This window comes from Purpureocillium takamizusanense, chromosome 11, assembly GCF_022605165.1.
Source record: "Purpureocillium takamizusanense chromosome 11, complete sequence".
Lineage (NCBI taxonomy): Eukaryota > Fungi > Ascomycota > Sordariomycetes > Hypocreales > Ophiocordycipitaceae > Purpureocillium > Purpureocillium takamizusanense.
This window is the reverse complement of record NC_063078.1, coordinates 338301-358860: the sequence shown is the minus strand read 5'-3', so window position 1 is coordinate 358860 and position 20560 is coordinate 338301. Positions and strand designations below refer to the sequence as shown.

At 59.6% G+C, this 20560-nt stretch overlaps 8 protein-coding genes across 8 annotated transcripts; 3 read left to right on the top strand and 5 right to left on the bottom strand.

Moving 5' to 3' along the window:
- Positions 1 to 2582: 2582 nt before the first annotated feature.
- On the top strand, positions 2583 to 2980 carry JDV02_010013 (uncharacterized protein; the record flags this gene model as incomplete). The annotated part of the gene is made up of 2 exons (XM_047991719.1): positions 2583 to 2592; positions 2661 to 2980. 2 exons carry the CDS (start codon positions 2583 to 2585, stop codon positions 2978 to 2980), a joined length of 330 nt encoding a protein of 109 aa, XP_047847731.1.
- Positions 2981 to 3728: 748 nt separating this feature from the next.
- JDV02_010012 (uncharacterized protein) lies at positions 3729 to 6278 on the top strand. The gene is made up of 3 exons (XM_047991718.1): positions 3729 to 4852; positions 4917 to 5465; positions 5517 to 6278. The coding sequence occupies exons 1-3, from the start codon at positions 4086 to 4088 to the stop codon at positions 5686 to 5688; spliced, it is 1488 nt and encodes a 495-aa protein (XP_047847730.1). The 5' UTR covers positions 3729 to 4085; the 3' UTR covers positions 5689 to 6278.
- On the bottom strand, positions 5421 to 7168 carry SHY1 (surf-like protein). Its single transcript, XM_047991717.1, has 4 exons — positions 6701 to 7168; positions 6053 to 6562; positions 5866 to 5971; positions 5421 to 5807 (listed from the first exon to the last, which is right to left on the bottom strand). The coding sequence occupies exons 1-4, from the start codon at positions 6945 to 6947 to the stop codon at positions 5708 to 5710; spliced, it is 963 nt and encodes a 320-aa protein (XP_047847729.1). The 5' UTR covers positions 6948 to 7168; the 3' UTR covers positions 5421 to 5707.
- Positions 7169 to 7510: 342 nt separating this feature from the next.
- On the top strand, positions 7511 to 9341 carry JDV02_010010 (uncharacterized protein). Its single transcript, XM_047991716.1, has 4 exons — positions 7511 to 7599; positions 7697 to 7749; positions 7815 to 9080; positions 9155 to 9341. Exons 1-4 carry the CDS (start codon positions 7521 to 7523, stop codon positions 9209 to 9211), a joined length of 1455 nt encoding a protein of 484 aa, XP_047847728.1. The 5' UTR covers positions 7511 to 7520; the 3' UTR covers positions 9212 to 9341.
- Positions 9162 to 10303, bottom strand: JDV02_010009 (uncharacterized protein). Its single transcript, XM_047991715.1, has 2 exons — positions 9980 to 10303; positions 9162 to 9703 (listed from the first exon to the last, which is right to left on the bottom strand). The coding sequence occupies exons 1-2, from the start codon at positions 10159 to 10161 to the stop codon at positions 9439 to 9441; spliced, it is 447 nt and encodes a 148-aa protein (XP_047847727.1). The 5' UTR covers positions 10162 to 10303; the 3' UTR covers positions 9162 to 9438.
- A 389-nt stretch (positions 10304 to 10692) lies between these two features.
- JDV02_010008 (uncharacterized protein) lies at positions 10693 to 11910 on the bottom strand. The gene is made up of 3 exons (XM_047991714.1): positions 11620 to 11910; positions 11341 to 11513; positions 10693 to 11209 (listed from the first exon to the last, which is right to left on the bottom strand). The coding sequence occupies exons 1-3, from the start codon at positions 11798 to 11800 to the stop codon at positions 11009 to 11011; spliced, it is 555 nt and encodes a 184-aa protein (XP_047847726.1). The 5' UTR covers positions 11801 to 11910; the 3' UTR covers positions 10693 to 11008.
- Positions 11911 to 13460: 1550 nt separating this feature from the next.
- JDV02_010007 (uncharacterized protein) lies at positions 13461 to 14762 on the bottom strand (the record flags this gene model as incomplete). Its single annotated transcript, XM_047991713.1, has 1 exon — positions 13461 to 14762. The coding sequence occupies one exon, from the start codon at positions 14760 to 14762 to the stop codon at positions 13461 to 13463; it is 1302 nt and encodes a 433-aa protein (XP_047847725.1).
- A 707-nt stretch (positions 14763 to 15469) lies between these two features.
- Positions 15470 to 17454, bottom strand: JDV02_010006 (uncharacterized protein; the record flags this gene model as incomplete). Its single annotated transcript, XM_047991712.1, has 4 exons — positions 15470 to 15766; positions 15824 to 16591; positions 16646 to 17374; positions 17431 to 17454. The coding sequence occupies 4 exons, from the start codon at positions 17452 to 17454 to the stop codon at positions 15470 to 15472; spliced, it is 1818 nt and encodes a 605-aa protein (XP_047847724.1).
- Positions 17455 to 20560: the final 3106 nt, after the last annotated feature.

The window sequence follows — 20560 nt, the reverse complement described above, 5'->3', positions numbered from 1 at the left end:
CATCGAGCGCTCCCTGCCGTGTTGTTTAGACGCAACTGGAATAACCGCCACCACGTCCCTGCACGACAAGGCAAGCCACGTCACGCATGACGACTCAAAGGAAAACCGAGAGACGCGGCCGCCGCCCTTCAATGGCGCGTGCGGGCGGCGCCCCCCGTCAGGCATTTCTAGGGCGAACGGCTCCCTTCTCCGCGAGGCAGGCAGTCTGTACCAGCTCTGGGGCAGGCCCGCAGAGATAAGAATTGCTCACACAGCATTTGGGGCGACGGCGAGACTCGTTGGTTTCGGGGACTGCGAGTTGAGCTCCGGCCGGTTCCAGCAACGTGCAAAGAAACGGGACCGTGACCCTGCCACAAGGGGCATTGATGACTGTACGTATGTATCAGACCGCAGGCTGATCCAGTTCTCATCAATGGGGCTAGCTATGATCGATGGACATGAGACATGAAGACATGATGAAGAGAGAGCGTAAAAAAGGGGCCACACCGGTTCGTCATTCTGCTACTCCTTCGTACGTAACGTGTGGCTCCGCCCTCAGGCAGCCGTTTCGAACCGACGATAAGACCGCAAGCGGGCGCATGTGTGGGCGGTCATGGTAGTCAGTCGTTGGCACTTTGATGGGAGGGACAAGTGTCGAGTAGTTCCAGGTCGTATGAAAGATTTTGCCCGTGAGCAATAGTACGCGGGCAGGAGCCATCGCTGCTCTCGGGCCGTTACGAGTCTCCTAGATGTCAAGTTTCTTATTACTATAACTTTCGAGTATTGACAGCTCCAGGACGCGGCCGCTGTTAAATACAAGAAGCCGGCCAGCCATTGCCGCCGCTTGATGTAGTCCCAAGCCCCAAGATCCCCCCTCCCCCCGGCTGCTACTCCGATTCTTGTGCAAATACCTCCAAGCAGCCATGGAACCGACAGCGACTGCTAGTTATCTTTCGCCGTACCGGGACATAGTCCCGAAATTGGACCATGGGCCACAATACGACTACCTTTATTGTCGCTGGGGTAAGCGCCGCCGCCGTTGGCGTTGTGCAATGCCATTTCCTCTGGTATCGACGGAAAGCTTGCTAACTTTGGCCTTCAAGCACGGAGGTTTGACCTGAGTCCCGAGGACTTCCATCCCATGCCGTCCCTGGACAAGATTCTCAGTTTGCTGGAATGCCTCGACGAAGACATTAAGCAGCTTGTCATCCGTACCGTGGAGGATAGGAAACAAGGTCACTGTACGTTCGGCGAATTTTTTGACGAGGCCGGAAAAAAGTATGCATGGAAACCAGAAGCCCTGGGGACTATCTCTTGGGCCGTGCGGTCCTCGTCCCCGACGCTTTTCCTAGCGGCGCTCGCGTTCTTCCTCAACGATGCCCCCTTGGTCGTGAAGAGACCACTTACACCAAGGCTAGGGCATTCATGCCGACATAGTTATCAAGATAGACCGTACTAGAACCTGTTTTTTTTTTCTTCCCCGCTTTCTAACGTTCCATGAAATATCTCGCAGGACAGCTTTAGTCACCGTAGAGAGCGGTGGTGAGCCAGCGTAAATGAGTTGTTTGGAGTCTTCAGACAAAGTGACTGGAAGGGCCAGTCCCGCGCTGCAAGACACCCATGCAAGCTCGCTGCAACCTTTTTTTCTTTTTTTTTCTTGGCTCTTCCCCTTTTCCGGGAGAGAGACACTCGCGTTTTCGCTTTGCGTCTGGCAGAGTCGTCGTCATCTCGGGTTTCCACTAGGTCATGATAACGTAACAAAACATGAGCACGGGGCAGCCCGAGCCGGCGACCAAGAGACGAGGCTAGTATCGTGAGAACCGGGACTCGGCACATGCTGAAGCAGGCAGAGGGGGGACGACCGCACAGATCACCTCTTTGCAGCTAAACGTGGAGGCCCACCATCCCTTCGACTACGTCAACTGGCAGGCACCTTTCTACCTACAGGTCACCACCACATCCGCGCGGCGGTTTGATTCCGTCTCTTTGCTGCTGCAGCCTCTATATCTGGGCTTTAGTAATGACATTTGCAATCATGCGGCCCGCGTCTTCGCTATTGGAGACTGATCAAGTGGCTTCCGTCAGCCTCATGTCACCACGGTTCAAATTCGTTTGCTCGTGTGTTGACTGCCGCAGATGGCGTCTCGGTTTCACTCCAAGTATTGATATTCTCGCCCATCTATACCGTTGCCCGCAAAGGTTTACGAGACGTGAGTCACCTTTTTCTACTAGGGATATCGTCATCATGCAGACTCGGTCCAGTCCACATCTACATCAAAACTGAATTGCCGACGCCGCAATTACGTGGAGCTGCCGACGCACGGTCCATGTTCCGTCACGGGCATGAATGCATCAGCCGGCCCGCCAACGGCTGAAACCGTGCTCTTATCAAATGATTTGGTCATGGGAAAGAGGCCTCAAGGCCGCCACTGTCGACCACGCTGCCAGGCTCAACCAGATATAAGGCGAAGCGCTGACCCCAACACTTGTTTTCCCGCGGTCCCCTCTGCTGCTGGCCGCCGTCAAACCAAGCCATTTCGGATATACCACCCCCTCTTTGGCCCCGTCAGGACGAGAGAAGCTAAAGACATCCCATCTTCATCATGGGCTTGAGTACGTCAACAGTGAGCCCTCGTCCCCCGCTAGAAGCATGGCAGGTAACTGACGAGGGATCGGCACAGTCGGCCACTTCGTCAAGCATGAACTCACCAAACACACGTCCGGCTCGCACGAGACGTACAAGGGCCTGGGACACGCGGAAAAGTCCATTGTCGATTCCGCGATGAGCCACTATGGTCACGGCGATCATCATAGCGCCGTCAACGTCGTCTTCAAGGGTCTGGCAGCACTAGGCAAGGCAACGCCTTATGGCAGGGTCGCATCCATGTTGATGTCGAGCGTGAAAGACGCCAAGGCGTTTGGAGGAACGTTACTTTCGCTGGTACACGGCCACAAGAAATCTTCGTCGTCGCCATCGTCCTCCAGTTACTCATCATACTGATGAGGGGACACTCACGTTGGTAATCGTCTGGTGGGCGGGCATGTGCTGGATGCGTGCAGGACCGCGGGTGGGCGGCTATCATCTATTCTGCGAGAAGCTTCTTCGCGACTTGTATTACTTGTAGCTATGGTTTAGTTTTATGATATCCATGATGAATGCAGTTGCTTTTGGCTCCACCATGCGAACGAGCGTGACTATCGACTCTTCGCAGCGCCAAGGGGGGGGGGATACAACACTGCCATGTTTGCGTTTCTTTACGGACATCATGTCAAGGAGCAAACGACGGAGGGCAGGACAGCAGGAATTTGGACGATGATGACGTAGCCACCGGATAGAAAACATCCTTTGAAAGTTAGAGGCTGAGGTGTCGCCATTCTCGCGAGTCTGGAGCCCCTCGTGGTTGAAAATTTCCTAGAATCTCATCTGAGACAATCAGCCCGGAACTACGTCGTACACGTCGGCGAATTCCGTTATATACAGTGGGTACAGGTACGAAGCACTCATAAGTTTACAACCTTGGGTTGAGCGGAACTGGCGGTAACCCAGAAGGCAAGTACAGTAACTAACTACCGTAGTACTAAGTAACTTAGTGCCTACTTCCATAGGTACAATTCACTGTCGTTCGCGCCCCACAGTTGAACTGGGCTCCAACTCCACGCCCCTGGATAAAGTCCCCCGGCGTAGGGCACTAACGTTAACGTACCCGCCCGGTACTCCTAATAACCTATCTTCACCACGTCCTGCCCCACCAAAAGACACCAGCAGGTCAGACCTTCTCCAACCGCGTCGTACGCACACGCGTTGCACTTACACCTTCATCGCCGGTAGACGACGCCCGCGCCACAGCCCCCGATTCATCCATTTGCACGTACTCTCTACTTCTCTTGCGCCATCGCGTGGCCAGGCCCCTGCATCACGCCTCCGCGCACGCCTCATCCTTGCGTTGCTGCAGACGCGGCTAAGCAGCAGATCGTCGCCCGGGCCCGCCTCACGATTCCTTTTGCTAAAACGACGACCGCGACTACTCTTTCGCCTCCCTAGCCGTCGCCCGTGACGCGTGCGTGCAGCTGTACGGCGACCCGCGGAGCCAGGGCACGTAGCCGATATGGCTTCCACGCCGGGAACCCGGGGTCTCGACCAGCCCCGTGGCGGCAAGACACCTGCCCAGCGAACCATCGCCATTGCGACGCCCGCCCGTCGAGCCATCAGCGCCGAGCCTCCGTCCTCGCGCCGCTCCGTCCATACGCCCCTCGATCGAAGCGCGACCCGAGACCTCCTGGCCTCGATTCGACGCGGGACCTCGGCGTCGGGCGGCCGTCGCATCAACAACAACAACAATGCCCCGACCCCCCACGCCACGGCCGCTCGTCGCGCGCTGCACCAGCGCCGCACGGCCATGTTCACGCCGGGAAAGAATCGCCGCCGCAGTATCCGGGAGCAGCGGGAGACGCCCATGGGAATACTGCGCAACCTGAGCAAGGTCTTGGCCCCGACGAGCCAGCCCGTTCTTTCGTCGTCGCCTCGCGGCAAGCCCCCGAGCGTCGCGCCAATACCCGAAGAGAGCGACGACGAGCTGCTTATTGATCAGCCGCGACTCTCTCTACCCCTGGACGACGACGACGACTCGGATCTGCAGCCTCCTCGATCTTCTGGTCTCGAGGATATCACGCTCGGTTCGGTCGAAAAGCCGAGGCGCGCGTATAGCGAGCAACCGGGGTCGAGATTGTCCCGCGGTAGCTTCGGCAGCGTCCGATCCAGCGACATCTTCAACAATGATCCGACCGCAGATCTCGGCCGTGCGTCCGACTTCTTTCCCGGCTTTCTCGAGGATCTTCAAGAGAGACCCGAGGCCGCTGATCTGACCTATGACCGGTATGAGCGCCTAACCTCAAGTGTAACTATTGCACCCTGCGCGCAATCTCTAACCTGGCAACAGCATTGATGTCGAGGCGCCGTGGCCCGCAACCCTCGAGCGAGAAAGCGACTTTGGTCTGCAACTACCGCCCGGATTGGATGACCAGACGACCTTTTTGATGCAGGATCCGCTGTCAGAGTCAGACGAGGAAGCGCCAGATGATCAACTGGAAGCTGAAGCGTCTTTGCATCGGGACCTCGATGATCCCTCAGTTGCTCCGCCCGAGCATGATGACTTCGACATGCCCGAGGCGGATGCCACCACGGCTGAGCTGACCGGTCTCGTGGAACAGAAAGCGTCACGGGCGGCCAGCCGCAAGCCGCAAAAGCGCATCTCCAAGCATGGCATCGAATACCCCTCGTTGCCGCCGTCTTTCGTCAAGCGAGTGGCGCAGACGGCTCTCCAGTCCTCGGGCCTCAGCAACCCTCGCATATCAGCTGACACGCTCACCGCCCTGACGCAGGCGTCGGAGTGGTACTTTGAGCAGCTGGGGGATGACCTCGGCGCATACGCGCGACATGCCAAACGCAAGACGATCGAGGAGAGCGACGTGGCCACGCTAATGGGACGGTGAGTTGACGGGTATCATGGAGTCTTGTTCTGTCTTCTAATATCGTACAGGCAACGCCAAATTGGGTCTGATGTTACATTGTTCTCCCTGGCGCAGAAGCATTTGCCGCGGGAGCTGCTTCAGGACTTGAGAATGCCATTGCCCCGGCCCGCCAAGTTGCGCCGCGCCAAACGCTCGCGTGGGGAACGCGACGACGACGAAGACGCTACTGAGGTCACATGAAGCATCGCAACGGCCTCGTTCACAGATTTTTGGTGACCTGGACGCGGCGGGCCACGCTGTTGGCCGGCTTCTTCACAACCATGTACAGCATGATGGTCGTGGCCACACATAATCCGTACCTAACGGCGTGTCAGCAGACAAGCGCATCGAGACAATGCGGCAGGCGTGGGGTCTGACCAGGTAAAGATGTACTGGGCATGGTTATTCCTCAGGTTGACTTCGGCGGGGCGGCCAAAGGGGATGCCGCGCGCCTCATAGTCCATCATCCGCATGTACTCGGGTTCTAGGACGTGTCAGCAAGAGTCAGCTCGACAGGGGACAGACAGGTGGCGCGAAGCGAAGCACAGGGAGCGGAGAGACATACCCATGGTGGCCTCTATCCATACAGGCTGGCTGCCCGTCAGAGCAGCCATCTGTTGCACGTCTGGGAAATAAAACTGGCCCTTGTCGGGCCTATTCTCCGGCGTAAACATGTTCTTCTTCCAGGGCTCGCGCAGCAGGCCCTCGACGGTGACTTGGCCTCGGGGCAGCGAGTCCGGGCGCGTCCGCTGCTCGCGGCGGTCCTTTGCGATCCACCCCCGGTTGACGAGCACCGTGGAGCCGTTGTCGCGCTCCAGCGGCGTCACGATCATGTAGCCGTCTTTCCCGTCGCGCATGCGCGGCCCAATGAGCATCTCCTGGTCGTGCCGGAAGCGGCCCGTGGCGAGCACGCGGCGGTAGTCGAAGTCGTGGATCGCCGCGGGGTCGACGGTGGGCGGCAGGGGCAGGGGGTCGCGAACGAGGCGGTCCTCGAACTTGGCGACGAGGTCGTTTTTCCAGCCCAGGCGCTGGACCTGCCACGTCCCGAGGGCAAAGGCCGTGATGGGGATCAGGGCTGTGGGGGGCCCAGAAGTTAGCCCAAGCCCAAGGGCGAAAAAAGCAGGTGCCGGGGGAGGAGGGCAGGGCCGGAGGAGAGGGGGGGAGAGGAGAGGAGAGGAGAGGACGAGGCTGCGCGCTCGCGGGCGTTACGCACCGAGGAGGATGAGGCCTGGGCCGTGCCGACGCCCGGCGCGGACGATCCTAGGCGGCGCATCGAGGGCGGAAACGAAGTTGGGGTCGTCGACGGGCTGGGGCTTATCGGCTCGCGGCCGCGTCGTCGAGAAGGGTCGTCGGAGCGGCGGTGCTCGGGGCAGCGCCGCCGCGCATCGTCTGGGAGCGCGCTTGGGCAAGCTTGCGCTCGTCCGCAGGCTCCGCAGCAGGAAGAACGGTGCTGAGTTCATCGTTTGGGCTGCTGGTTTGCTGCCGACACGACCGACCGACCGAGTGATGTGGAGGAGAGCACCCGTTGCAAGCACGAAACTCCAGGTCGTTGGCAAAGCCACACCCTGTCAGGCAGATGGCGCCTGGAATGTCCCGCGCGGCCCCGCTGGAGGTCCGCTGCGGGTGCCCGGCCCGAGGGCTCACCGCCTGCCGATTAGGGCGGGGAGCGTGGGACGGGACGGGCGGACTATGGAGGATGAGGCGTTGAGGTGCCTGCCCTGTGACGTGGGGGAGCTCATTCGCTGGCCTTTCGGTGTCGAGCCTGTCGACACATGGATGAGTAGTTCCTCAACACCTGCGAATGCTTCATCCACTCACGCCCCAGCGTCCACCAACTGTAGCGATATATCACCTCCGCCGACACTACGCTTTATACTTAGTTCCCTATTGGCCGTCTGATTCGTTCCCAGTTCTATAAGCGGCCGACATCATTGCCATTCCTACAGCCTCGCGAGCCTCTCACGGTGTTTCACGCCTTTCCGAGCGCTCTCTCTCTCTGCTCCCCGCCACACAACACGCCACTACCCACCACCATGTTCTACAAAGGGTCGTTACAGGAGGGCATCTCCTCGGCCGTCGGACAGCAGAAGCTCGTCCTTTGCTTCGTCACCAGTACGGCCCAGCCCAGTCTCCCCCCCCTATTTGCGTCTTGATTCCCCCCCGTTAGATGGGGCCCGCCCTAGGTTGGGTTCACTGACCCGAGACATAGACGACAACGACGAGAGCCGCCAATGGCAGGACGAGTATCTTCAGGACAGCTCCGTGAGCGCACAACTCCTTTCTCGGCTCCCGGTGCTCATACATGCTAACAGCGTCATCATGAGCAGTTGAAGGAGCTCATCCAGAAACAGGCGGTGGCTCTACGCCTGCAGGCCGGCTCCGAGGAAGCCGGCTACCTCGCCCAGATCTTCCCGCTGCCACAGACCCCGACAATCGTCATCATGAAGCATGGCGAGCTCAAGGAGTACATCGCAGCGGGCACCACTCGTGACGATTTCTTCCGGCGCGTGCAGAGCGCCTTCAACGCTTCACCCACCCCGGCCACCTCCGCAGCTGCGTCAGCACCAGCACCAGCAGCACCAACAGCTCCATCCGCCGAGTCATCCTCCACGCCGGCAGCTCAACCGTCCTCCAGCCCCTCTCCATCCGCGGCAGCTACGGCACCAGCCGCGGCAGCAGGCACCGCCTCCTCCCCGTCACCCGAGAACGAGCGCTCCGAGACGGTGCGCCGCGTGCTCGCCGATCGCGCCGCCAAGCTGCAGGCCGCAAAGGAGGAGGCCGAGCGCCGCGCCAAGGAGGAGCGCGCGCGGGCCAAGGAAAAGGCCAAGGCGGACGCCGAGACGGGGGCCGACACCGACGCCGCGCGGACGCACCGCCAGGCCGAGCTCCTCCGCAAGCGGCGCCAGCAGGAGACGGAGGAGCGCCGGCGCATCCTCAAGCGCATCGAGGACGACAAGGCGGAGCGGCGGGAGCGCGCGGCGGAGCGCCAGCAGATGCGCCTCGACACCCAGCGCACCGGCGACGTGGCCGCCGCGCTCGTCAACGCCCCCGAGACGAAGCTCCCGTCGACGACGCGCGTCGGCGAGATGACGTCCCTGCAGGTGCGGCTGTTCGACGGGTCCACCCTCCGCTCGAGGTTCAAGACGGGGGCGCCCTTCCGCGACGTGCGCCGGTGGGTCGACGAGAACAGGACCGACGGCAAACTGCCCTATACGTTCCGGCAGCTGCTCACCCCGCGGCCGAACCGCGCCATCGACGCGACCGAGGAGAGCCAGAACCTCGCCGAGCTGGGCCTCGCACCGTCATCGACGCTCATCCTCATCCCAGTGCAGCAGTTTGCGTCCGCGTACGATGCGGCGCCGCAAAACATCTTTGCCAGGATCCTCGCAGCATTCGTGGGCTTGTTCATGTGGCTCCTGGGGCTCGTCGGCCTGGCGGGGAGGGGCGAGGCGGCTGCGAGACCGGCGGCGGCCGGAGTCGAGGCAGACGGCCCATCAAGCGCAGCAGCTCAGACGGAAAAGGACCGGCGAATTCGTGGATTCCAGAATCCAAACGACCAGAGGGCGGACCACCAGCTGTACAATGGAAACTCGGTCAGTACACCTGCTACACTACACGTGAACACACCTCTCTTCGGTCAAGAGCGGAAGCCGCTAACACTCTGCAGCTAAACTTTGAGCCGCGCCCAGACGAGGAGGATAGCGAGGCACGATTAGACGTGTGAAGATTTTGACGCCGAGTCCCTTTAGAGCGGGAATGCCTCTTTACAATGTATAATACAAATCCAAAAGCGGCGATTCGTCCGTGGGCCTGTTCGTATTGCCCATCCCAAGATATGCACGCTCATGCTGCCATCCCCGTAGGTCCTTCAAACGTAACCGTGCTCAGTACCGGACCCAGTGTTCGCCCCCCACCCTGCTTCCATATACTCGGCGCGACGACGACGACGCTCTAGTACTGGCTGGCGGCGGCCTGGCACGCCTTGAGCTGGTCGAGGTACCAGTTGCAGATCTGCATGTTGCCGCCGTTGTCGTCGAGGCACTTGGTGAACTGCTGGGCGGCGCCGGCGCAGTTGTTGCTGCCCCACTGCTGCTGCTGCTGCTGGTTCTGCGTCTGCACGGCAGCCTGCTGCTGGGGCGCGGGAGCAGGCTCGGAGGAGCCGCCGGAGAAGAGGCCGCCGATGGCGTGGCCGACCGAGGAGCCGATGGCGACACCGCTGCGAGGTAAAAGTCTTGGTCAGCTACCAACTTGCTATGTTCGAGTTGCCTCTGATGAAAGTGCTGCTCCGGGCTTGCGAGTGTGTGGATGCGCAAGAGCCGAGGAACCATTCACTGACAGCACGCCGGCCGACATGGGCGTGACGAGCGTTGCCTGTCCTGGTCCATGCGTCCATCTCAGACGCATCCCTCGCTGGCCCGAAGGATGCCGCACCACCTCCACCTCACTCTTCCATGCAGAGCAGTATCCGAATATGGGGGGAAAGTCGACTTACGCAGCGGTACTGGCCATCTGGCCAAACAGGCCCGGGCCGGCAGACTGCTGCGCCGGCGGCGCCATCTGCTGCTGCGGCGGGGGCGCGGCCATGGTCGTCGCGGGCCGGTGCTGCTGGGGAGCGGCGGGCGCCGGGGCGGTAGGGCGGCTGGGGGCACGGCCGACGGAGCGTTGACGAGGCATGATGGTTGCGGATGGCGGGGTTGTTGTTGATGGCGGAGGTAGAAGAGGAGGAGGAGGAGAAGAAAGTGGGTGTCGTGGTTTCGAATGTGGTGGTGGTGGTGATATCGCGAGGGAGAGAAGGCGAAAACGAAGAGGCCAGAGGTTGGAAGGACTGGAAGACAAGAGAAGGGTTGCGCGATGTTCTGCGGCGGGCGGGCGTTGAAGGCCCGACGGGCCAATGGCAGGGCTGGGGTTTGCACGCGTGGGGCCGGGAGGGCCTCGGTAGAGCGATTCAGCCGCCTGGAACCGCCCGTCAAATGCATTGGATCCATCCCGTCTGGGGCAGCAGCGCACTCAGGGCAGGGGTCTCGCGGCTGGTCGGTCCGGGCACTGAACATCTTGCTACGCTACAGTGATGTTGTGGCCATGTGAACTTGTGCTGAGTACCTACAAGTATGGCATGTTGTAGACAGAAGGTTTCCTCAACTCTAGGGATGTTGATTTCTTTACGAACCGGAGGCTAGAGAATGACCATGACTTGGAGCAGCCTTACCCCGTTATCCATCTTCAGTTTTATGATTGGTGGTGGTATTATCTACACCCAGTCTCTATACCGTTCGCGTCCGCAGACGCCAAACGAGGCCGCAGCCGCTCATTGTCCTCGAGGCGTGGCCGCGGTCCGTAACATGCCCGAGGCGTATCTGCCGCCGGGCCAAATCCCATGAGCCCTCATGGCCCCCCAAACAAGTATACCTGTAACAAAAAACCCGGACAATCAAACGCCCTCGCGCCCATGCCTATGCCATATACCGGATGCCGTCGCCTTGAGCGAAATCCCTCCGCGCGTGCCTCTAACTCTCTCGCACACTCACCTCCGACTCTTCTTCCCGTGCTTGTGCTTCTTCTTCTTGCCGCCCTGATCCGTGCTCGCCTCGCCCGCCGACGCCGAGTCATCTGCCGCCCTCTTAGACTTCTTGCCGCTGCCGCCCTCGACCGACTTTAGCAGCGCCTTGGCGCGCTCCTCGGCGATCTTCTCAGCGAGCTTAGCGCTCAGCGCCTTGTTGTCCGCCTGTTGTTGGGGAGGGGATCCAACCCCATCAGTCAGCAAAATTGCACTTCACAACTCGCTCAAACTCACGAGTTTGTCCTGCGGACTTCCCAGGTCTCAAGACTGTGTGAAAAGGGGAGGGGGCAACGCACCAGATCCGCCTTCAGGATCCGCGCCGCCGCCTCCTGGTTGACCGTCGTGCTCCGCTGACCCTGCGGCTCCGGCTCCTCCACGCCCTTGATCTTGGCGAAATACTGCTGCACGCGCTTCAGCTCGGTGAAGACGGCGTGGCTCTGGGCGTCTGTGCCCTGCAGTTTGAGTGATGCTGCAGCAAGGTCAGCGTCCGTATCGCCCCATCTCACAAACACATGCACCACGAGCTGGGAGAGGACCCAGGAGCGTGGCGTCCTGAGCGTGCTACGTCAACTCACCGAATAGCAGCGATTCAATCGCATACGCCGACAGGGAGAAGAGCTTTGCCCGGTCCAGGAGCGGCAGCTGCGATGCCCGCTCATCCAGGCCTTCGAGCAAGGGGCCCAGCGCGTCCTCGAGGTTGTCGAGCTGCACGTCCAGCTTGTCGAGGTCGCGCACCAAGCCCTTGGACTCGGCCATGTCGAATTATTGACCTTGCGACTTCAAAATGCGTTCCAATATGTCGCTCTCTGGCGCTTAAATGAGATCCCAGACGTGCCGTGGCCGTTGCTGAAGCGTTTGAGTTGATGATGATGAGTGAACTTTCTCATCGCCCAATTCGTGATGTCGAACTCTGCGCTGCCCAGGCGGGTTATGCTTCTAGCGGGGTTCTGGAACAGGCACCCCAAGCTTCAGGCCTGCGCAGCGCCGCTAGCCTTTGACAGCTTCAACCGCCAACCTTTTGGGAGTCCCAACCATTTGTAGGGCACTGATGATTGACTGATGCATGGCCACTGCGAGCGAGATGCTGACTGTTAGTTCCTACGTACGTTTTGAGGAAACTTCAACGGCCACTGTCTCAGCCCTTCCCAACACCCGTCCAGCACTGTCAGTGCTTCGTCACAGCAGCCCACCTAACTTCGTTACCCTGTAGACTGCGTCTTCTCGTCTCGTCCGCCAGTGTTCGCCGCGCAAGGCAAGTCTCCAGCTACCTTACGTAGTGGCATGCCCTATGAGGAACTGCCCGACATGTATAGTAAGTGCAGAAAGACGCGTACGCAACCGGCCCCTTCCCCTTTTGCTGCCACGATCTGCCGCCCCAACCGTGGTCCTCTCCTTTATGTCCGTCATCCTACTTATGCAGACAAGAGACCACCGACTTGTGTAAGTATGCACAGTGCACACCACCTATACCAAGTACTACGTCAGCCTCGAGCAAACGTGAAGCCCAACAACAACAAGACACATGCTGCTGCGCCCCAAGGATGGAACGTTGCTGTTGGTCCCCCTCGCGGTGGCAAAACAGCTTTTGCCTTGATATTTTTTTTTTGTTTTTTGCCGAGCTCGCGCCATAATAGGCACTTCATCATCTACCCATCGCGAAGAATATCAAACCATGACGCGGCCGCCCTGCACCGCCAACCGCACCACGCGGTCGGGTAACTTATTACTACTCTCTGCGCGACGTGCATCGCCGTCTTTTGCCACCCTTTCTTATCTTTTTTTTTTCTTTGTCGATTTAAGAAGCGCCCGTCAATGCAGCGCATAGCCAGGCCGAAAGAGTCCCGTGCCTCATCCCGTTAGCTACTACTACGGATCCTTCGCACGTACGAACCTTAGTACTCAAGTACAGTACCATCCCCGCCACCCTGGCCCAAAAGCCCCCGTTCGTAGATACCTAGGCACTGTCTCAAAAGGGGCCAAAATCGTCCTTCCCAAACGGGAGGCAGCGGCATGGGGGCGGGGGTGTCCGTTCCGACTCCGGGCGCCAGGCCGGGCTTTCGGTCCCGGTTGGCTGCCCCCTGGCCCCGAAGCACCGCCCTCCGCTCCGTGCCCGCGTGTGCTCGGTTCGGCATCTGCAGCGACCAACCAACACTGCCTCGTAGTAACTAAGTAGCATGATGCAGAGGGAAAAAGTGGCATGTCACCGCAAAACGTCTGTACGTCGCACCAATGGTTTCGTACATTGCAAAAGTTGAAAGTTTATTGTTTATGCGCTCTATATCGAACATGGGGCAAAATTAAGAGGAGAATGAATTGCTGAATTTGTTGATCCCACTGGCCCCCAAGGGGGGCTTCCCGACTTGGGCCCTCCCCTCCCCCCAGACCCAAGCCTGTCATCGACACACCACCAAAACGCTCATATCGGGTACGGGTTCTTGGGCCGCACCGCCTCCAGCTCGTCGTACACGGGCAGCGCCCACGCCTTGCCCGGGAACCACTTGCCAATCGCCGACATGGCCTCGGGGAGCCTCAGCATCAGCGCCAGCTGAAACATGCCGCTGAGCAGCCACACCGTCCAGTGCAGCACCCCGACCTTGAGCCCCGTCTCCTGGAAGGCCGCCCCCGGGAAGCCGGGCGGCAGCTTCTGCGTCTTCTCCACCATCGGCCGCAGCGTCTTGTCGTAGCCCGCAAAGGCCGCGGGCAGGTCTCCTGGGTGGCTCGCGATCTCGCCCGCCAGCACGTAGGCTCCGATGAAGGCGAGGCTGGTGCCCATGCCCGTAAACGGCGATGGCGCGTACCCGGCGTCGCCCACCAGCACGACCCGGCCGAGCGACCAGTTTGGACATACCACCTGCACCAGCTCCTGGCCGTAAAAGTCCTCGGCCGTCTGCATGTCCTCGAGGAGCCGCGGCACCTTCCATCCCGCGTCGGCGAATGCCCGCGTGAAGGCTTGCCTCTCCGTCTCCACGTCCTTCTTGAGGGCTTCGCGTAGCTCCTCGGTGTGGCTCATGGCGAAGAGATATGTCTGGCCCCGTGCCTGCGTGTGCCACCGCGTCATGATGAATCGCTGGCCCGGCACGTGGCAAATCGTCGCCATGTTGTCCTTGTCCTCGGGCCGGCGCGGCATGGTGAAGTAGCAGCAGAAGGCGTTGAGGCGTCTGTACGAGGCTTCCGCCTTTTGGTGCAGCATCATCCTGCGCACCCGAGAGCCCTGTCCGTCGGCTCCAACGAGTAGGTCGTACCTCTCGACCGTGCCGTCGGATAGTGTAACCGTGACACCGTCTGTGCCGTTCTGAAAGTCGTCGACGGACACGCCGAACCTGTACTTTACTTTCTCCTCCGTTCTCTCGTAGAGCAGCTTGCACAGGTCGCCGCGCATAATCTCATATTCGCTCGTTAGTGCCTGCTTCTTGCCGTCGTGGCGCCCAAACACGGCCTGCACGCGGTCCTCGACGTCGACGAACTTGGTCCCCTCTTCCTCGACGCGGCGGCGCCGAATCTCGCTCAGGACGCCCATGCGATCGGCCGCCTCTGCGCCCGCATCGTGCACGTCGATTTGCAAACCGTTGACGCGAAGGCCGGGATAGCGCTCGACGATGGTGCAGTCGTGTCCCAGCCGCGAGAGCCAGAATGCGGTCGCGGGGCCGGCGACGCCCGCGCCGACAATGAGGATCCTCAGAGGAACCGTCGCCCTGGGTGGTGGCGTCGTTTGCGCCATGGCGCCAAGGCGTGGTGTGATGTGATGTTGGATTACAAGGGCGGAAAGGTGGTGCGGGCGAGAGTTGAGAGGTTTGCCGGGACAGAATCCCAAAATAAATAATCATGGTGCCGGCCAGCTCGACTTACAAGCCCGCAGCCTTTATGGGGTTCTTGTCTTGTTGGCTCGTCACTCCCGCGCCTGAGGCCGCCCGCCCCTCCGCGACACCCAAGACTGCCCGCCATGGTCTCCCAATCTGTCGACTGTGTAAGTTAGGTATGGCACTGCACGGACCGTCCTCTTTCATATGCCCTGTCAGGGGAACCGGCCTGGAGGCAAACATGGTGACGCGGTTGGTAGCAATTTTTCGTGCGTCATCTCTGCGTCCCAGCCCATGGTTGTACCACCTCACTCAGCTCGCCCCTGCGCCTTCACGCGGCTCGTACGACACCTGCAGGCAGTGAGACTTTGAATTGCCCGTGACCGCGGGACGGACTCTTGCCCTTCTCCGAAAGCGAGCGGGCCGCGACAGCCGACATTACAGCATCGAACGGGTGACACGAGCACTCCGACTTGTACTGCCTCGTTGCGGCCATCCGTTGGGTCGTGTTGGAAGGCCCTGGAAACGAAACGCAACGCCGTTTCCACGTGTGACGCAAGATCTTGCAGACGCTACCACACAGCTATACAGAAGTTGACTCAACCTCACACGCTTGCGTATGCTTGACTCAAAGCTGCAGCCAGGTCTTGACTGTCCATTCGTCCACTGTCGCTGATGTGTCCACCGCCTTCTTCTTCAGCTCTTCCGTCTGACGCTTAATCACCCTCTTGAGTGCTGCTTCCTGCTTGCTCTGTCCGTCGGGCGATGGCGGCCTCCGGGTCGGGCCCGGGGGCGCGCTCGGAGTAGCCTTGGCAACGGCCGCTTGGTTGGCGAGGAAGCTCGCCATGTCCGCGGGAGGCGTGTTGTGCGGGTTGTTCACAAGGCGATCTCTAAGAATAAGCATTGACGGCATCCGTACGTTGAGCTGCGGGAGAGCATATCAGTAAGCGCATCGTCGCTTGTTAGCCAAGGATAGTCATACCTGCGAGAGCATGTTTCCGTATCGAACGCCAACCTGGTTGCCAATGCACTTGAGTCTCCCCTTGACCCATATTCTCTGCGCATCAGTTAGGCAGTCCTGTCCTTGGATGCACGTCAAGGGCCACAGTAAAAAGTAGCCGGCAAGACCCTTCTCTGCGTCATCCTCACCGCAGGCGAAGCCAGACAGTTGAGCGCGTTCTCGGAGGTCCTGGTGCTTCGCGAACCAGCCCAGCTGGTACGGCACGGACGCGATGATGTCTGCGATGGCCTCTACACAGACTCGGGCGCCGGCTGCATATTCGGGAGTCGTCCGATAATCCGCTGGAGAGATGGTCCATGCCGTGAAGCGTACTATCAACGATGCCAAGACGATGCGCATGCATCTCATCACGTTCCACAGGTTGACAACCCAGAGGTCCGCATACATGTCGATGCGGCCCGGGAACGCCTCGGCTTTGGAGTAGTCGCATTTCGGGTTGTAGTCCTCCCACGCCACCGTCTTCCACCGAAAGCTCTCGGGCAACTCCTCCAGCCATTCGACAATCTCCTTGTCCAAATCTTGGCACTTCTCCATGGCCTTCTTCATGCGCTCCGTGTTTTCCGGCGTCTTGTGGACCGTTGCCAGCAAATGGTTCGTCTCGTTCTTCAGCTCGCTCGTCCGGCTGCTGAGGCGCAGGAACTGCACGCCGTACTCGCTGTTTGGGTTGTCGTCAACCCACCAGTTCACGTCCAGTGACGGTCCCTTGCCAGTACTGAGCGAGTGAATGATCTGTGGCGCTACATGTCAGCCAAAATAGGAGCTCCGCATCTGCAGAAAGCCTACCATTTGTGTTCGCACAGCGACAAAGAGGTCCATGCCAGTCTTTGTGGAGAGTTGTGCCGGCCCTCGCGCCTTGACGAGCTGGACGGCCCCTTCGATGTGGGAGCTCCAGGCCATCATGCCGAGGCTTTTCGCGGAGATGTTCTCGAACAGTCCGAGCAGTAAAATCGCGGCCAGCGTCTCATCCTTCTTCACCAGTTCCGGGTCCTTCAAAGCGGCAAAAGTCGCTGCCAGAGCCTTCGTGTATGATCCCAGAGCCTGCTTGTCAAACTCGTTACCATTCCCCACACGGTTGTTGAGCGACGCGAGCGCACACGCGTCAAAGGCATGCTTAAAATGGGGGATTCGTGCGCCGCTCTTCAGCAGCGGGAGTAGGAATTCGAGAAAGCCGCGCGTGCTCAGTATGTGCTGGCGCGGAATGAGTACGTAGTTGGCGATGAAGTGGCACGATGCCAAGTCTTCCACCGGCAGCTGCAGCAAGCCTTGGATGGCCTCCTCGTTCATGATAACAGGCGTCGTTGAATATTCGCTTTCTGACGAGAAATCTGATTGCCCTTTTTGCGTCTTGGACGCCAGAGGCCTCGAGCTTGTCCGCGATGCCGGAGGTTGTCGGTCTGCCGCCTCACCCGTTCGGCTTCGGGATGAGTCTCCTACGCTCTCGGCTTCACGGTAACCTGGACACGTCCTGCGCGCCCTAGCGCATTGCTTGCATGTCGGTCGCGTTTCGTCGCACTGCTTCAGTCAGTCTGGTTGCGTCTCGACCAGATCCGATATTCACCACTGCGCACCTTGATTCTGCGGACCCTGCACATCTGGCAGCCCTTTGAGGGTTTCCCGCCGTATACCATGTTTACGAGACGGCTCTAGTCGAGCTCATGAGTAGGCAGGACGTAAAGAGAGGTGAGATATTGTTGGTCGGGCTCATCACAGCAATAAGAGGGCGAAGACGAGGCGCCGGAGCCGTGGTGGCGGCTAGGCCGATGGGTAGGCCGAACGCATACATACGTCTCGGTCGTGTCACCCGTTAGTCGTGGAGGCGTCGTTACTTTCCGAGCCACAAATGCCCAGCAATGTCCGCGAAACCCGGCCAATTGGGTTCTCTCCCATCGGCCCCAAGAGACACGGAGCAAGTCTCAAGAGCGTCTACTCTCCACGTCGAGAACAGCTCGGTGGGGCGGCCTAAGACGTCGAGTGGAATTAGCAGCACTAGAGCGGCCTGTTCGGTCCATCACACCCCCATCTCGATCTGAGCCTCCAAGGGTGTTCGCTGCTGACAAGGTCCGGAGCGGAGGCCCGGCAGTCGGGACCAGTAGAAGCGAAATGGACTAGCGCTGTCGCAGAAGCGGTCCGCAGGTGATGATTACGCCCGGTTCGTTTGAGGCCACAAGCCCCGGCCATCTCAAATGCTTGGGATGTTATCAGAGAGGCCTCGGCGAACGCCACCTTGAGCTCAGACGGGCCGGACTCTCTGTAGGTACCTTTTAGGTGCGTACGGAGTCGTCGTCAACTCAATCGACCGACCGGGGCTCGCGGCCGGCCGTCGACCAGTACCTCGGTTGCCGCCTCGGACGGTCAGAAGATACCGAGTCCCCGGCGGCCGGCTTGGCTCCCATTCCCACTTGCGCCGGCCTTCTGACGTGATTATGGCCGAATCCTGTGCACCTACGAAGTATGTTGTGCCAAGTGCTTTGGCCTGACCGGCCAACTTATCTCGCTTCAATGTTAAGTCGGGTATCCATCGCCTCCACCGTAGCCTACGGACGCAGCTGGGGGTCTGTCACCGCATGACCGCGAAGCAGGCGCGATGATCGACCGGCAGTGAACAAGGGTAGGTCCCACAAAGAGCGCGCCCCCATTCTCCATCATCAGTGATCACGTTATTTGGCGTCAAGCGCCAAGGTCGCCGCCGCTGTTCCGTACCCGAGTCTACGGGTCAGGCTCCGGAAAGTCTGGCGCCATCCTCGAGTTCGGCCTATGAGAAGCAACATTGAGCGCTCGGACGCCTGCACCTCTCTGAGAACAAAGCACACGTCCAGGGTCGGAAGTGACAGACGGCATCTGCGTCTCTGTCGAGGAGCGCCTGTCGACCTGGTGGCGGCTGGGTTGGAACCCCAGTGTCGGGACTCGGGACGGAGGCTTGTGGCCCCATCGATCTGAGAGCGTCGTGATATCTTGGTTCACGCCATGCGTCCAGCGGAGCCCAAATAACCAAGTCAGGAAACCTTGCCAGGTCCGTGTCATTGCCTTGTCCCTTTCCCGACAGCGTATCCATAAGCCATGTCCGATAGACAGTCAGTGGCAGTCGCATGAGCCTGGCGATGGAAGAAGAGAGACCGCGGGCAACAAGCTAATCCAAGCACGGCTAAAGATGCGAAACAGTGAAACCCCACGCGACAAGGTGGCATCGTTGTCGTCTTTGCCTGGCAAGGCGATGCGTGGCGTCAACTATGCGTTTCGAAGAGGGTGTATACAATGTGAACGCAAGGTTACACCGTCGTGGGGAGGTCTGACTCCCCGTTGACGCGTTGACGGGGCTCCGTTGACGGGGGCAAGGGGGGGTAGCTGTCGTCTCCACCCGTCAGCTACTAGTTGAGGGAACAGACAGAGCGAACCACGCACCAGTCACTGTTCGGGGTGTGCCGATGAAACCAGAGCATCGCGTGCGCTGTAGCAAGTGTCGTAGTCGCCATGGTGGTGATGCGGCGAGATTGTCTCCCCGGTCTCCTTTTCAACTGACGTTGGCTTCCCAAGCTAGACCATGCGCGTCAAGTGCGGACATGTCCAACTTGTGACGTCGCGCTGTGACATATCACACGGTGGTGTTGATCCCGCGAGGTGGGCATTGGAAGTGGTGGAGTAGTAGATCGAAGGTCTGTGGTCGGCGCCTCCCGGGGTGGGGGATGTCGGGAAGATTTCGTGGGATACGATGCCTCATCAGTACCTTGCATATGCGAAGTATCCAATACTTTGTACCTGATCGCGTTTGTGTGCAGATAACCACTGTTTGGTAACCTGAGATATGTATACTATACTTAAGGTAGCTACTTGGGTTAGGGCCCGGATCCAGTTCAAGACCGTGGCCTGCTGGAAGGTGCATTCGAAGGGCTTCTCCTGCCTGGGTTCTACTTCCACACCGAACTTCATTCTTGTGCATTTCATTTATTACTGGGCTTGGCTGCCAGGCCTCGCGCCACGGCCCTCTGCAGCAAAGGGGGCCCACGACACTCGTAGTCCTCGACAGGCCGAGGTTTCTTTCTTTAATCTGGTGCGGGCCAGCGACGTCTTAGAGAACTGCAGCGGCAGTGTCTCGTTAAAGAACCATCATCGCGCTTACCGCTAAAAGAAAGGCACTCCATATACGAGTACTGTATACGAGGTATAAGCTCCACGACAGGCCATCACTTTACCCGTGTCATGCGACAAACAGCCCAGATACTCCAATAAAACATACTCTACCATACTTTCAGTTGCGGGCCTGCCAGTCTCGCTTGCCTCCATCCACCGCTCCCCATGCCGCCATGTTCAGCGGATGTCGTCCGAGACACTGCACGAAGCCAAGCCCGCGGTCATCTGCATGCGATACGTGACGAGCACTCCCCGTAGGTTGCTGACCGAACGGACCAGACGCGGCATCGGGTGTTCGCCAATTATTACGCATCTCTGCGAAACCTTCGCTCTCTCCTCTTCTCATGGCGTTGCATCCCACGGCTGCCCTAGCTCGAAGGATTCGCTGGGCTGCGCTAGTAGGAGGAGCGAGTTGCCGAGGCCGTTGATGATGTGCACGCAAGTGTCTGCACGGACTCCATTGGCATCAAGCCTCCGAATTTGCTTGGACCAGTCGGCTTTTTTTCTCTTCTCACCGACACGACGGTATATGAAGGCGACGTACCTCCAGCACGCGCCGTCGTCACCAAACAC